At 40.6% G+C, this 13,385-nt stretch overlaps 1 protein-coding gene across 1 annotated transcript in view; it reads right to left on the bottom strand.

Annotated features, from left to right (window-relative positions):
- The window catches only part of LOC126474741 (proton channel OtopLc-like), a 133,245-nt gene that overhangs the window by 27,062 nt on the left and 92,798 nt on the right, over positions 1–13,385 (bottom strand). Inside the window, exon 9 of the mRNA XM_050102217.1 lies at positions 12,845–13,133. Coding sequence (XP_049958174.1) covers positions 12,845–13,133 — 289 coding nt within the window. The remainder of the gene's footprint in view (positions 1–12,844; positions 13,134–13,385) is intronic.

Here is a 13,385-nt window from a genome sequence, read left to right as displayed (position 1 = left end):
GGCCTACCACCCGGCAATAAGCACCCATCAATTTGTCTGTAAAACGCACACATCGAAGGACACGGCGTGGAGAATACTGCTGGAACAGCTATTACACCCCTATCATAAAGAACATGTGCAAGCACTGGGATCAACGGATTATGAGCTTGACATTCACATCTGTCAATAGAGCTTCGTACAGATAGTACTGTTCACGGATGAGGCCTCATTCATCCGTGATGATTCTTTCAACAAGAGCAACAGCCATGTCCGGAGTGAGGACGATGACAGTGCCACTCCCATCGGTGGCACCTTCCTGCTTGCCTCCCCGTTTGATTGGTCCATGTTACGTGGCGTCCCTGCGAGATGTGCTACCACAGTTCTTGGAGACAGTACTCTTTGTTGTCCCAGAGAGGATGTTGTTTAAACACGACGGTGCCCTAGCCGACTTCCATGTTAACGTCTGCGAACAGCTGAACAACACGTAACCTCATAGTTGGATTGGAAGAGGAGGTCCTGTCCCATGGCCAGCGCGATCGCCATGATGGTGTGATGTCACTGTCTCCTGAATACCATTCCTCCCGCATTGTACATTCAGTAACTTGACATCAGCTGTTACATTCCTGACGTGTTAAGCTCCGTGGATGTCTTATATCTTTCCCATATTTTAATGTTATCTTTCAACAAGATAACGCTGGACCACATTTTGTTCTTGTTGTCTTGACTAATATTGATGCAGAGGGTATTCGGCAGTTGCCCTGACCATCAGAGTCTCCAGGTCTGCCAATTATTCAAGAAGTTGTCATGGAGTTCTGAGTGACTGTCGTGCCACCACTAGTCAGGAAGTATACTTGATGAAAGGTGTAGAGTGGATACTGCATGTGTAAGTAGACTGTTTAGGTTTTTATATTGGTAACGCCGCGTAGCGCTCTGTATGAAAATCTCTGCTGTGCTGTGTGCAGTCAGTGGCTGGTTTGCATTATTGTCTACCATTGTAGTGTTGGGCAGTTGGATGTTAACAGCGCGTAGCGTTGTGCAGTTGGAGGGGAGCCGCCAGCAGTGGTGGATGTGGGGAAGTGAGATGGCGGATTTTTGAGAGCGGATGATCTGGACGTGTGTCCATCAGAGACAATACATTAGTAAGACTGGATGTCATGAACTGCTATATATATTATGACTTGTGAACACTGTTAAGGTAAATACATTGTTTGTTCTCTATCAAAATCTTTCATTTGCTAACTATGCCTATCAGTAGTTAGTGCCTTCAGTAGTTTGAATCTTTTATTTAGCTGGCAGTAGTGGTGCTCGCTGTATTGCAGTAGTTCGAGTAACGAAGATTTTTGTGAGGTAAGTGATTTGTGAAAGGTATAGTTAAATGTTAGTCAGGGCCATTCTTTTGTAGGGATTATTGAAAGTCAGATTCCGTTGCGCTAAAAATATTGTGTGTCAGTTTAGGCACAGTCATGTATAATTTTTCTAAGGGGCTGTTTCATATGTCGACCCTTAGACGAGGATGTCTCACTGGAATCTTCTGATTTTTTCTTGTAGTTTGTGTAATTAGTGTAGCTTTTTTTCATTGCTAGCGCGTAATTGTAGAGAGAATCTCCTTTGTAGTTGCAGTCTTTCATTGTTGTACAGTAAAACAGTTGTGGCATGCATGTAGATTTGCACCAAGTATTTCGCAGGTGCGCTTGCAATTAACTAGATATTATTTTCAGTGCTATGTTAATGTGTTTTTTTATTTTGCTCTTCAAATTGTGCTTTTCTGTGTTATCGTGTGAAACATTGTGACAATTGTGGCGAGTGAAAACCGTAATACTACGCTCCAAAGTAAACTGAGAAATGACAGTGAAGACGAAAGCAGTGTGTTAGCGCCACTGTGTAATGAATTAACTAATGTTGAACATAGTAATTTGGTAACTGTGCATAGGGAAATGGAGCGAGCGGCAAACAATGGTGTAGACAGTGAAACAATTAGTGAACTAGGAAGCATTATCGTTCGATCGGTCGGCAACAGCCCGCCTCAGGAATCGGGAATGACACGACACAATCTTGCAAATACTGCAGATTCAGGTTTTGGGTCCTCACCGTTTTCTCAAATAAGTCAAGACGCATTTTCAGCTTGTCAAAATGTCAATGTTGCCGGTGCAACTTCACTGCCGAAAAGCGCTGACGAACATGTTTCAGACACCAGAGCGTTGTTATTACAGTTAATGCAACAAATGGGACAAAGGCTACAAAAGTTAGACACAATGGAACAAAATCTTCAAAAGTTAGACACAATGGAACAACACCAGAGACAAACACAGCAACAGTTAGACGCAATGGAACAAAATCTTCACACCACGCTTGAACAAACACGTGAAGATTTAACTACTGAGTTACATAAAATCGAATCGAAATGTCAAAAAGTCTGTAATGACGTAAAAACACAGATTTGTGAGCATTTTCAACCTATTTTTTCGCGGCATGAAAATACATTACAGAATCACGAAGCAGCCATAAAAGAACTGCAAACTATTGTTCATGAAAATCATGAGACCTTGCAAGCTAAAATTGACTCAGTTGCATCTACCGATTCGGTTACGCAACTTGCAAAAACTCAGGAAAACTTAAAGGACACAGTAGATTCGATTTCAACACAAATGGACACTCTGAAATTTGGTTCAGAAAAACACACTGAGGAAATAAGTACACTATCGGAGAAAGTAGCCGAACTGTCGGATCAGTTCACTAACTTATCAACAAAGGTAGATGATGATCTGAATGAGACAAGACCTGTAGCCATCACTGACACAGAAGGGTATGAACAAATTAAGAAATTCAAACAAAATCAGAATCAAATTATTACGCAACACAAAAGAGAAATCCGGGAAGTACAAGATCAGTTGGCACAAGTAATACAAAAATTACAAATTTCAGAGGACACTCGCGCTCCAACACGGGAAGAGGGACTTAGAAATACGGAAAAGCCGCAAAATAATAACACAGGGCATTTCGGAAGTTATGAAAGAAATTGGCAATGTGCACCGAATTTTGAGATGGAACCGCCGACACGACGTAACAATGACCGATATGCGGCTCGCCGACACGATGATTTTGACTATAAGCTGTTCTTTACTACACGTAAATTCAAAACATTTAAGAATTCTGGCAACGACATTCATCCACAAGTGTGGCTCCATCAATTCTCTCATTGTTTTCCTCCTAACTGGTCATTAGAGCACAGATTAGAATTTATGTGTGGCTACTTAGAGAATGAACCAGCTGTAAGAATGTGATCGATCATTCACGATTCCCACAGTGAAGGAGAATTTTACCATGCCTTCGTCTCAGCATATTGGTCTCAAGCCACACAAGACCAAGTAAAACATAGCATCATAATGATGAAACGTTTCGAACAATCTGAATTTTCCAGTCTTGTGAAATATTTTGAAGACATGTTCCACAAGAATCAGTACCAGTCAAACCCATACAGCCCCTCAGAACTCATCCGCATTTGCTTAATCAAATTACCTGAACATTTACGACATATCATTTTGGCAGGACGTTGCAAAGACGACATTGAAGCTTTTCAGGGACTCTTACAAGAACTGGAAATCGACACTGACAATCGCAGAACGCGAAAACAGGAGCACAACAATTACAGGTCACATCCGCCGCAATTTCGCAAGGAAAGAAATAATAACTGGACATGACAAGGCTATTCTTACAGCGTAAATCGTGGCCAATACAGACACCACCCGTATGACAACTGTTGGCAGAGTAGTAATAATTACAGGGAAAGATCACCTCTCCACGGTAATCACAGAGACAATCAGAGAAACAGACAATATGGGAACCAAAATAATTATTATCAAGGGAGACAGAATAGACGCAACAGTCCAGCGCACAGTTACGATTCAGGGAGAAATTCTCCACCACATGACCGACAAGAAAGAAACTACAGGAACTACCGACATGACGGCAGACGATATAATCATAACGGCAGACCTGAATTTCATCAGAACTGGTGGGATTCAAACAGGGCAGGGCCCTCTCGACAAGGTGAATTTGTAGAAGTTAGGTCTCCTAATCCCAATAACGATGCGTGCTAACAAAGAGACAGACAATGACACTCACCGCAGGCAGCCGCGTGCGCCAGCTGGCTCAGAGAAAAATAACACAGACGCTAACCTTCAGAAAAATTTTAGCGTTCCTTACCAACATATAAACGTGATAATTGCTTTGAAGTTGAAACTCTGCGTACTAGGAAGGGTAAAGGATTGCACCACATTTCACATGTAAAACCGTTTATTGAGAGATAATCTGTTTTTTTAACTTAGTCTTTGCTATAAAATTTTTCACTTCATGTTACTAGTACGCTTTGTCACACTTAGAAAACTGTTAATATGCGACAATGTTTTGAAGTTAAATATCCAGTCTAGAACCTAGGGAACATATTTAGACTGTAATTACAAATGCATTGTTATAGTGAACAGACGATACAGTGTTGTTATTTGTACATTCTTGCTTGTTAGTTGCACGATCATGTAACGACTATAGGGCTCACATACTTAGAACATATACCGCCACTGCTAATGAGATTTTCATGCAACATTTTGGTTTACTTGAAAAGACATTCTTTATTTGAAGTACTTTCTGTGGGATAAAAGATGACTTAGCATTTGGTTTCTTTGGCAGCTACACGATTTTATCACGACGCTACTAATGTGAGTGACAATTTACATCACTGCTTTTCCGCTGTATCTGTTTTATATCTGCACAGTTTTTCTGAATTCTTCTGGAAAGTAAAACATGTTTTAGTAGTAACTTTTGTGGTATAGCTACAATGAGACAGCCTTTTCTGTAGCACAACAATGCGTTACTGTACAGTACTTTCTTCATCACGGTAATAAGCGTAATAACTACGATATCTATACGCATAGCAATTCACTTTTGTTTATTACGAGGTAAGTACATTGACTTCCACAGAACTTTGCTTACGGACGACTATAATTACGACACTTGGCACATTTTTTACCCTTAAGTAATGACAGAGATTATGTTACAACAAGATGCACAATTTAGCGCTACAGGACATGCATTTGAGTGATTGATTTTGTACTTAAAACATTGATTTTTAAAGATTTTTGAATTACAATGATACAAAGATTTTCCATGATTCATTCCATTGCTGTAATTTGTAACACCTGAGGGTATAATTACATTAGTCCTCAGGGGGGTAACGCTTACTTTGTCTACCATGTGTGTGGCAAGCAGAAGGAGCCCTAGCTAATATGGTATTTGATTATACAACTTTACACATCGGTACCATATTTCCATAACACATAAATTACACAGCTATCTGATCATTTAACTGAGAGACAAACATGTTTTTTACTACGTCAGTGACATATGTTTACGTAATTACACAGTTGGATAACTTCACACTAATGAAATTGTATTTTGCCTGTACTGTGTGAACTGTTCATATTTTTTCGGAACCATTGTGATACTATGAGAGCTTTGAATGATATATTTGGTATGGGATCATGATTTTTAAAGTAAGTTTTTGGTAGATGACACTATTGAAATGAGCAGAGAATTTTTTTAGGTTTTGGAGGAAGCTACAACGATTTTGAGATTTGACTGAGGTGTTATGATGTTATTATTACGATGACGATGTGTATTATGCTCTTGAGGTATGTTTACGATCAATAAGCTGATGCTATATGATAAATTTGATTGTGCTATGTATTTATTATGATGAAATGTTGAAGTGTCGACGCAAGATTGAAGTGTTGTCGAATATGTATATGTGTAATAAAGTAAGGAGTAATGAATAGTGGTTAGGGTCTCTGATATGTGAAAAAGGATGTTGGAAACCAAGAATCGTACTTTAAGAGTTATGAAATGTGTGTACATGTGTGAATGTATCACAATGCCACTGAAAATTTTTTTGGACACTGTTATATTTATAAGATTTTGTTTCTCCAGATTTGTAACGCAAATATTTCGATCTGTGAAATCTTATTTGTATCAAACTGTCACTGTAGCGGAAACTGATGTAAATATTTCGGTAAGGAAGGTAGGTCACCTTGACGTAATGCACTGTAAGCACCCAGCTGGGCGACAGTCGCCTGGAAAAAAGCCATTAGGGTGTGCGTTTCAGAGGCACAGGTGGAGAAATAAAAGAGGCCATTATTCTCGCTATTGACATTCCTTTGTCGAAAGCATCGCAAATACGACATGCTCAAACTTGAAAACATATGATTATGCTGTGGAGCTCTTAATTTATGATATTTACTAAAATGCCTAATGAAATGATGAGAAACATTTTACGTCTATTGTCCCTCTAGTTGAGAGTTTGCTCATTTTGTTTAGTATCTAGTTTCTAGCTGCACTGCAGCATTGGTTAAAATAAAATTTTATAGATGTGCTAATATGGATATTTTATGCCTACAGATCCAGTAAATAATAACCTTATGATCTACTTAAAAAAAAAACGAAGGAGCACAAAAAGACATTTCCCTTCACAGGACTTGCATACATAATTTTCTTTTCAACTACTTGGTAGTTTATTTCATAGAATAAGTTTTTGTAGTGCACCACTTTAATGACATAAATATTACGATGTGAATAGACATTTCTCTTATCTGCATTGTTGTCTTTAGTGTACTATTTTTTCTGGTTGTGCTTTGTCATGTTTAGATATTATTGCATTTGCTGCAGCTGTTTGCCAGGCGTAGTGCTACTAAATTTCACTTTGTATTACTCTGTGAAGCCAGTTTTACTACTGATTTATTTTTCTTTTTGCTGCACATTGGCTCATATTAGTGATAATGTTGCATTTCCTCTCCAAATTTAGATTTACTGCTGCTTGCTTTGCCAATTCGCATTTTTTGTCTTTGCTGTTTGTATTAATTGTTTTGCGCTGCTGCATTGCCTCGTACCTTAGTTTAGCATCTGAGCTCAGTAGATTTAAATTAGCTTAAGATGGGGTAGGCTATATGTGAGAACGAGTTGTGAGGAATTGTAGGAAATGCATTGAGAAGCTATAAGAAAATGGTTTGGCCAAAAAAGTATTTTGAAAGAGGATATGAACAAAAAAGTAGGGTTTAGGGACAATAGGTTTCGGTAGGATTTTCTTGGAAATAAATGATGAGGTAAGATAATGGAAAATAAATAATGAAGTAAGAAATATGTGAACATATAAATACAGAAAGCATGCTTGGATAGGATTTTTTTGGTGGAAACAAATGTTGAAATAGGACGAAAGATCTATGGAATGAAGTTTTGGGTGGGACTGCAGTACCAAATATTACACTGAAAACAAACCCTGCCCTTTCATCTTGAGTTATTCTGCTGTGTGTTTGTGTACCCTGGTGTATTTGTGTTTTTCCTGTCTTTATGTGTTTAGCTAATAAGATTTATGTTGTAGAATTTTTCTAATACTATGTTATTTACTTTGTAAAGATGTTTAGACATTATTTATCTGTTCTGTTTTGTTGCTCATGTGTGAAGTATTTACTTATGTCATAATTCCTGTAACACTGTTGTATATGTTTATTTCTATTGTTTTGTAAAGCCCCTATTACTACAAATGTTATCTGTATTGTTATGTTCTTTAATGATGTATTTTGTACCTTCATAATTGTATTCTTATGTTATAAAATTGTAATTGACACCAGTTCATCAAATTAAGTAACTTGTAAGTCATATTTCAATGCACACGTTTCTGTTGGTCATAGTATATGGACAATATGTGAGAAGTAGGGAATGTTAGTGTTTGGACGTGTATTAATAATTTAGCAAGGGACTGGTTAACAGCATTGCTGGTTCTAAGGACAATTCCAAAAACTTTTTGAGTGCAGGAGTGGTGGTTCATGGACTTGCTATATTCTCCGCAAGACTCTTCAATGGTGATTGTGCACCTGCACAGTCGCAACAGATGGCTGCTGGCTATTTCTACCAGGACTACTGTGGGTCTGCATCTTTGATGGCCCACCAGTACCATTATTTCTACAAGGACTGCAGTGGGTCTCCTCCTCTGGTGGCCCACCAATACCGTAATCTCTAACAAGACTACAGTGGTCTGTTCTGTGATGACCTACCTACCAATATTCTTCAAAACTTCGACTGATTCTGCTGTGGGTTTGCTCTGTTGTGGCCCATTACCTGTCTGCATGTCAAGAGTCAGCACTGTGTTTCCGTTGGAAGGACAACACTACTTCTTCAAGACTGCATGGAAATCCACTACTCCCGTATCCATTTTCTTTTACTGCTCAGACTTTGAGAAAAAAAAACTGCAATTTTACTGTGATAAATGATAAGGACTGTCTTTATGGGACTGTGAGAAAATTCTAGCTTTTGACCAACATTGTGTCAAAAAGTGTGTGCATTTGATTTCTTTGTTATTGTAATTATGAAAAATTTTTTCAAATCTGTATTGGCCACTGCCCAAAACAATTTGCAACATTTTTTGTGGGGAGCATGGGGGCTATGTAAGTAGGCTGTTTAGGTTTTTATATTGGTAACGCCACGTAGCGCTCTGTATGAAAATCACTGGCTGTGCTGTGTGCAGTCAGTGGCTGGTTTGCATTGTTGTCTACCATTGTGGTGTTGGGCAGCTGGATGTTAACAGCGCATAGCGCTGCGCAGTTGGAGGTGAGCCGCCAGCAGTGGTGGATGTGGGGAAGTGAGATGGCGGATTTTTGAGAGCGGATGATCTGGACGTGTGTCCATCAGAGACAATAGATTTGTAAGACTGGATGTCATGAACTGCTATATATATTATGTCTTGTGAACACTGTTACGGTAAATACATTGTTTGTTCTCTATCAAAATCTTTCATTTGCTAACTATGCCTATCAGTAGTTAGTGCCTTCAGTAGTTTGAATCATTTATTTAGCTGGCAGTAGTGGTGCTCGCTGTATTGCAGAAGTTCGAGTAACGAAGATTTTTGTGAGGTAAGTGATTTGTGAAAGGTATAGTTTAATGTTAGTCAGGGCCATTCTTTTGTAGGGATTATTGAAAGATTCCGTTGCTCTATAAATATTGTGTGTCAGTTTAAGCACAGTCACATATAATTTTTCTAAGGGGATGTTTCACATGGAAGGATGTACCCATATCTTTCTCTCGATATCGAGTGGTGTTGGAGACATTGCTGCTGCCAGAGACGGCAGTATACTATATTTCGCACCCTGTGTATACCCAGGTCATTTACAAATACGATAGTGTATTGTTCATAGTACGCTGTATATGAAGAATAACTATAATTTCCTTATCTGCTGCACTGCCTGGTGCTGCAGTTTTAATTGTCACTAGGTTACAAAAAGTAAAATGTAATTACTCAGGCTTTCCCGGCGATCTGTTGACATTTTGAAAAAGAAAAGAAAAAAACGGACTTCTGACGCGTATTAGCGTCGTTCTCGCACGATATTTATCCGTCCAAAACCATCCAAAACGCAAATGGTTTTCTTTAGACACAGACACCTGACAAAAAACTACATCAAAACACAGACGACATACAACTGACGCTCTGGAACACGCCACTAAGACTTAATGACACTGCCAGGTACCTAGGTGTGTACCTAGACAAATACTAAATTGGAAAAACACCTCACGTACCTGTTAAACAAGGCAAGAAAAAGACAAAGCATGATCAGACGAGCACAAGGATGATTCCACGGATGTGACGACCAAACTGCTGTCCACACCTACAAGACGTACATCAGTCCTGTGATAGAATATGCTGCAGCTCCCTTTGGGGGCCTGCATAAACCGGTAGCAGAACGACTTGATTCGGCCGAGAGACGACTCTTACGCAGCATCTCTAGACTGCCAACGCTCACGCCCAGTGACAACGCATATGACATCACAGGCGTGGAGCCGCTACAGACCAGACTGACTAAACTCAGAGCAAACTACGGGAGACACACATTAACGAAACGCCCAGACATGGAAGACATCCTGACAAGAAGACCACGAGTGAACAGGCGACCAAAATTCAAATACATCCAACGAGAGTGTACAGTAGCTTACAACACCAGTTAACAACACCTCGCCCCACCATGGAACCCCTAATCCAAGACATCCCACTTACCTCACAACTGGACCAAAGTCAAAAAAACTAACCCCATAAAACACACACATACACACACACACACACACACACACACACACACACCACACACACACACACATTCACAAACACACATAACAATAGAACTAAGTTAGATGTAAAACGTAGTGTAGACTTAAAAAATATGTAACTGTTCACCACTGCCACGAAAGTCATTCCCTTAAGGTGACTGGAGGACCTGAGGTAAACAGGAGCGCACCTTAGACACCAAATTGACAACTGCTCTATAAATTCAATTGTATAATTAAATCAGCTATACATCTTCAAATTACTCTCGCCTCCCATCTATAGTGGACAGTATAAAGAAAAGTGGCATAGACACACACACACACACACACACACACACACACACACACATATATATATATATATATATATATATATATATATATATATATATATATATAAGAAATCGCATGAGTAGTAGCATAAAACAACAAACAACACCACCACCACTCATACACACAATGAAGCAGTGCCACATGAACTAAATAATAGCACACACAACAGTCGCCTCAAAGCATAAACCTTAATCTATTGTATTGTATTTTGTTGTATTTTTATTGTATTCTGCTAACTTTATTGTATTTTAATGTGTTCCAATATGATATATGGAATAATCACAATGTAAAATATTCTATAATCTATAGCATTTATACTGTATTTCAGTATGACTTAAAGTTTCATATTATATTGTAAAAATTATCAAATGCACTTTTGCAACAAAATTGAACAAATAAATAAATGAAATGTCGCCCGCCCATCCCCTTCAGAGACGGGAATGAAAACGCTCAAGGGCCATTCCCGGGTAGCACCTGAAGAAAACAGCGAGTTACGCCGTCGAAATACCATGCAAGGACGACTCGAACATGTGGTGGAAGCCCCGTTTTTTCAAAATGTCAAGTAAAATGTTGTCCACAAAACCCTTTTTTTCCTTTTGCTGGTAAGCTGCCTCTATTAAGGGATTTTGCCAAAATTATTTGTTAAAACCAATTGTTTTCTACTTATTTTGTTGGATCGTCATTGCTTCGTTGTGTACACTGGTTTCCGTCAGATCATCGAAGTTATTCAGTGTTAGACGTGTCCCCTTTGCCTTTCTGCATATGATCGTCGGTGCCTAAAGCTGCTGATCGCCAGCTTTGCGCCAATATCCTGGATTAAATTCCAAACCTTCCAACAGAGTCTGATGAAGTGAGGGCATACGACACTACTGATGGTGATCTGTCCGTCAAATGGCGACATTAGGCTCTGCGGTTTTCTTTCCGCTGGCACCGGGTTTCACCCTCTCCCTTATCATCATCATCATCATCATCATCATCATCATTATTATTATCATCCAACACAAACATGACGGCATACTATACGCAGCTATTGCAGTCACCTGCACTTGACGGATTCACTTCACACATAATCCTTACTCTCTGTGAAGGAAAGGTGCCATTGAGGGTGAAGGGCAGAGAAATTAGACCTTTGTACGTCCCCTTAGATGTTTCTCAGAGTACGTCGCCACATGACTTTACCTTTTACTTGTTTTGTGTCACTTCCCTGGCTATCATCCCGTTGTTGGTCCTCTGGGTTCGATTCCATGCGGGGTCAGGGATTTTCACTTGCCTCGAGATGACTGGGTGTTGTTGTGTCGTCTTCATCACCATCATCATTCATCCCCATTACGGTCGGAGGAAGGCAGTGGCAAACCACCTCCGCTAGGACCTTGCCTAGTACGCGAGTGCGGGTCTCCCGCATCGTCCCCTATGTTGTCAAGGAGAATGGGACTTCATCATCATCATCATTGTGATGCTCTGAGATTAAGAAACATACAACTTTTCTCAGTATTCTTCGAGGTAAATTCGCTGAATGCGAACAACTTGGCTTCAGCTGTGTTAGATATGAATATCCTACCTATTAGTGACATATGAAAATTTGGTCGGACTGGAACTCGAATTTCCGGCTTATCGCCAGCGTCGCTTTAACCATTAGGCTATCCGTGCAAGCCTTCCAGACCGACCCTAACTTTCAAATGTCACGCTGTCTACATCTGCGTATCATAGTCGCCTACATTCGTCACTAAACACTTGCAGCTACATTCTGATCTCCGCGCCAGTGAGAATGAGACTATGATGAAACGAAACAAATCGCCCGCCTCGGCATGTAATAATTTCATACATGTATGGATGATCGGACATTGTTAACAAAAGGCACTGTGCGAAATTATTTCGAAATAAATTTGCTGAATGTGAATAACTTGGCTTCAGCCGCGTTAGATATAGTTGCACTACCTACTGGTGATATACGAAAATTTGTGCTGCACCGAGACTCGAACCCGGTTTTTTCGGCCATGACGAGCGGTCGCCTTAACTTTTAGGCATCCGTGAACGCCTCACCAAAAGGTAGTACATCGATACCTTACCCAGCTGAATGCAAGTTATTCGCATTCAGCGAATCTATTTCGAAGTGATTCCGAACCGTTGGTTTTCGTCAACAGTGTCTGCTCATACCGATATTCAAGCAAATGTTCTCATTATGGTCTATAGAGCTGCCGATAAGATTCGACCAGTAAAGCGAAAACTGACATGTCTTTATCGGATTTGGTGTTGGAAACCTCGACGTCAGATGTCGAGGACAACAAGAGCGTGTTAGAAAGGGCTCTTACCTGGGTGGGGGAGCGGTGACTTGCCCTCCCCGCGAGAGTCGGACTCGTCTTCGTCGGCGATGGAGGGTGCGCTCGTGGTGCTGACCTGCCGGCTGGTCTTGCGGTAGGCGTCTTTGGCGGAGCGGCCGCCCGCCGGCTGGATGTGCTTCCACATCTCGTACATGACGACGGCGCAGATGAGCGAGTACTCGATGGTGCAGGGGAACAGGAAGGGCGCCGCGTTCTGCACCAGCGAGCCCATGATGTTGGAGCGCCGGCACTCGAAGATGTCGTGCTCGGCCGACCGTCGCGACACGTTGTGTCCGGCAGTGAGGTTGCGGTGGGTGACGCTGGTGGGGTACTCGTACACGTGGTGGTCGCTCAGGCTCAGTGCTTCACCTGCAGACACGGAAAATTTCAGAATCCTAGAATTACTGTCGCTCAAAATATTAGGCCAGAGACAAATGTCTCAAGAATTCCATAACTGTCAGCGGAATAACAGATACCAGTGATTTATTAGACGGGGACGAGGAAAGTGCAGTCATGGAACGCCGCGACCGAGCTCGGCCAAACTTTAACTTCACCAGTAATCAAATGTCTGTTGGGTGTTCTGTCTTAAGTATACGTGTAACGCAGAGATTTTTTTGGACG

The sequence above is a fragment of the Schistocerca serialis genome, chromosome 4 (assembly GCF_023864345.2).
Source record: "Schistocerca serialis cubense isolate TAMUIC-IGC-003099 chromosome 4, iqSchSeri2.2, whole genome shotgun sequence".
Taxonomy (NCBI): Eukaryota; Metazoa; Arthropoda; class Insecta; order Orthoptera; family Acrididae; genus Schistocerca; species Schistocerca serialis.
This window is presented reverse-complemented; position numbering and strand designations above follow the sequence as displayed.